Genomic DNA, 3,839 nt, shown 5'->3' with positions numbered 1-3,839 from the left:
AAAGAACAGAAGGACTGTGTAGGCATCTTCTGTGAACAACAAAGCAATGATACCTTCCATTCGTGAGTGTCTTTTAAAATTTTTAGTAAATATAGTTCTCTCTTTCTATTGTGTTATATATGAATTAATACCTAGAGAAATAGAACTTCAAATTTTCTCTAAGACATTTTTTAATAAGAAATACTTATTTTTCATGAATCATTTGATAGTTATCTTTATATAAGTAGAGTCTTGAGTAATTAGTAGGCCCAAGATATTACATTGTTTCCCCCACTGTAATCTGTTTTAACAGAGGAACTTGTGGCATTTTGCACAGTTAGCATTTTGAGCAGGACAGTTTTCTGTTAGTCCTATATATTATAAGACTTTCAACATTTCTGCCCTTCACATAGTAAATGTCAGTAGCAACTGTCCATCATTGTTACAGCCAAAACAATCTCTTGCATTTTCAACATTTAGTAGGACGTCACTAGAATCGAGAATCATCAGAGCTTCATCAATAATTTTTTTCTCTAATTTGCTGTATCATAAGAAGTTGAACAATCAGTTGTGAAGCAGAGAAAATACCTCCCCTCATTTTAAAATAACATAATGGAGAAGGGGTGTGGACTTGCTCATTTATTGTGTTTCTGTTATGTACCAACTATTTAGATAATCTTATTTAAGAAATAAGATTAAATGAATAATAAGTGTTCATTTAACACCTTCTGTGTAACAGACCCTGTTCGAAGTCCTGAGTGAACAAAGTTCCAGTGAACAAAACTACCTCATGGAGCTTATATTATATTACAGTGAGATGATATAGGCAATAAGAAGAGAAATAAAATATATAGTATATTGCACAATAAAAGGGGCAAAAGAGACCAAGCTTGGGCCAGGGAGGCTATATGTGTGAGAGATTGTAGTTTTAGATAGGAGACTGGGGAAGGCCCCACAAGAGATGGCATTCCAGTAAAGATATTAAGCTAATAAAGAATCAAGACCTGAAGAAGATGGCTGGAAGGAGGAGCCTTAGCAGATAGAGGGAATGGCAACGGCAAATGCCCTGAGATGGGAGTGTGGCTGGCAAGTTCAGGGAAAAGCCAGGAGGCAGGTGTGATGGGATGTAGTCAGTCTGAGAGAAGGTTGTAGGAGATGTAGAACCTTGTTGATACTCGTAAGGACTTAGGGCTATTGGGTTTGAGAGCCATTTGAAGTTTTTGAGCAGAGACTGGCAACATCATATTAGGCATTAACGGTATCTTAGAGGCTGCTTTGTTGAGAATAGACAGAGAAGCAGTGAGAGGTTAAACAAAAATAATTTATCCTCCTTTTGGGTTTATTTCTTTGTTTAAGGTAAGACTTATCTGTTGGGTTCAACCTCATTCATTTTATAAAGTATTATTCTTAGGTTATCAATGTTTTATGGAATTCCTCATTTTTGCTAATTTCTTTAATTTCCTTGTAAACGGAAATGTAATTTTCTTTACAGGTTCATTGGCACTTGCTTTGCTTTGTTCTGGTATATTTTCTCCTTAGCACATGTGGCAATCTTTGTCACAAGATTTAGTTACGGAGAAGAATTGCAGTCCTTTGTTGGAGCTGTTATTGTTGGGACATACAATGTCGTGGTTGTGATTGTGCTTACCAAGCTGCTGGTGGCAATGCTTCATAAAAGCTTTCAGTTGATAGCAGTAAGTGTTCATTCTTTTAAAAACTTTATATTCTTTCAGATCATACCAAATGTATGCAGTAGATAAGGCAACCAAGATTATAAGAATTAAGAGTTAGTATTATTTTTAAATTAAATATAGATTTTTTAAATGTAAGTAACGTATGTATATTAACTGCAAATCTTGAACCAAATTTTCACCTACAAGATGTGCAAACATTTGGACAGCAAACATTTGGACAGCTTAAAATGATCTCTCTCTCTTTCTCCCCCCTCTCCCCCTCTACCTCTCTCCCTTGCTCCTTCTGCCCTCCCCTCCGCTGTGTGTGTGGGGGGGGAGTTCATATTCTATATTGCTTTTTTATTTGCCTCTTACAGAATCATGAAGACAAAGAATGGAAGTTTGCTCGAGCAAAGTTATGGCTTAGCTACTTTGATGACAAATGTACATTACCCCCACCTTTCAACATCATTCCTTCACCAAAGACTATTTGCTATATGATCAGTAGCCTCAGTAAGTGGATTTGCTCTCATACATCAAAAGGCAAGGTTAAACGGCAAAACAGTTTAAAGGTAAGAAATTAAAATTACAACTTGGAAGTTCTAACTGTCTCCTTTTTTTCACTCATACATGGCATATTATCTAACATAAAGTAAGGATTCAATATGTGAAAGAGAGAGCTGTGATTTTTTATGAAATCTTATCTCACAGTTTTAAAACATGGAAAATATTTAGAATACCTCTTCTGTCAGCATAGATAAAGATTGACTACTGGAGCCATCTCATATTTTTCCAGTTCTTGAAAGTTATTCAGTACATAAATAATTCAATACACGTTGCTATAAACCAGAAGTTGGCAAACTTTTCCTATAAAGGGCTAGATAATAAATATTTTGGACTTTCCAGACAGACAAAATCAAAGATGTTATATGAATATAACAAGTAAGAACACAAATATCCATAAAATTTTTATTGGTGAAATTAAAAGTGTAATAATAATTGAATAATAATTTTTTGTAATACAGATCTAATGTAAAGAATGGAATTCCATTTTGGGAGGGGGGAATAACATTTTGTTTAATTGGGGTTCAAAATTTGTATTCCCTATCAAATTAATTACAAATATTCATCTGTAAAAATCATTCTGAGCTTACATAGGCCATAAAAAATTAGGAAGTGGGCCATATTTGGCCTGTGGGTTGTGGTTTGCTAATCCATCCTGCAAACTGAACATTCCTAAGACTATTGTTAAATCAAGAAAAGCATCCAGGTGAATAAGTAAAACAAATGTGCAGGCTGTATTTGTTTTAAACAAGTGTTGGATATTACTTTGTAACACACAGTGCCAAAAATACAGTCTAATAATGCATGTGTTTGTGTCTGTGAATGTTTTTTAAAAATCTACCTCATTTAAATATGGTTTATGTCCATTGTTAGTACCATGCAATTGTTTGTTTTGAAGGAATGGAGAAATCTGAAACAAAAGAGGGATGAGAACTACCAAAAAGTGATGTGCTGCTTGGTGCATCGTTACCTGACATCCATGAGGCAGAAGATGCAAAGTACAGATCAGGCAACCGTGGAAAACCTAAATGAACTACGCCAAGATCTGTCAAAATTCAGAAATGAAATAAGGGATTTACTTGGCTTTCGGACTTCTAAATATGCTATGTTTTATCCAAGAAATTAACCATTTTCTAAACCATGGAGAGAATAGTTTTCAGTAATATACCTGAAAGACTGCATTTGCATAATTTGCGATTAAATCACTAAGATACCTATTGAAATTAAAGTGAAGAATTATGTAAAAGCCATTCTTTAAAATATTTATAGCATAAATATATTATGTAAAATATGTATATAGAATTAGTTTTTTAAAATCCTCTGTTAGTAGCTTTTTGCAGGAGCAAAACAGACTAAGTAGATAGGTTTTCTTAGCATGCTGCTTGGGTTTCTTACTTGAACAGTGCTTTAATTCTTTTTATGTTGAAGAAAGGCAGTTGTAATTGTACACATTGCCAGAAGGTTTTGTAAAATGAAGATCAGCAGATGTGGGCTGATCTCCATCCATAGGACACACCTGAAATGTAGTAAGTCATGGTTTTTAAAATCTCTGTTTTAGGAGTTAACATATAGTTCAGTATTTATTGTTCAGGAGTATAGTTTTATCTAAAATAATAGTCTATT

At 34.0% G+C, this 3,839-nt stretch overlaps 2 protein-coding genes across 2 annotated transcripts in view; both read left to right on the top strand.

The window, feature by feature from the left end:
- LOC117802612 (short transient receptor potential channel 1-like) overlaps positions 1-3,832 on the top strand; it is a 5,249-nt gene extending 1,417 nt beyond the window's left edge. The window contains exons 2-5 of the mRNA XM_034661812.1: positions 5-62; positions 1,472-1,673; positions 2,030-2,224; positions 3,115-3,832. Of these exons, the coding sequence (XP_034517703.1) occupies positions 5-62; positions 1,472-1,673; positions 2,030-2,224; positions 3,115-3,342 (683 nt within the window). The 3' untranslated portion in view covers positions 3,343-3,832. The remainder of the gene's footprint in view (positions 1-4; positions 63-1,471; positions 1,674-2,029; positions 2,225-3,114) is intronic.
- Positions 1-3,839, top strand: part of LOC100465650 (short transient receptor potential channel 1) — a 75,813-nt gene that overhangs the window by 67,606 nt on the left and 4,368 nt on the right. The window lies entirely within an intron of this gene.

This window comes from Ailuropoda melanoleuca, chromosome 6 (genome assembly GCF_002007445.2).
Source record: "Ailuropoda melanoleuca isolate Jingjing chromosome 6, ASM200744v2, whole genome shotgun sequence".
In the NCBI taxonomy this organism is placed as follows: Eukaryota; Metazoa; Chordata; class Mammalia; order Carnivora; family Ursidae; genus Ailuropoda; species Ailuropoda melanoleuca.
The sequence above is the reverse complement of the archived record's forward strand: the minus strand, read 5'-3'. Positions and strand labels throughout refer to the sequence as shown.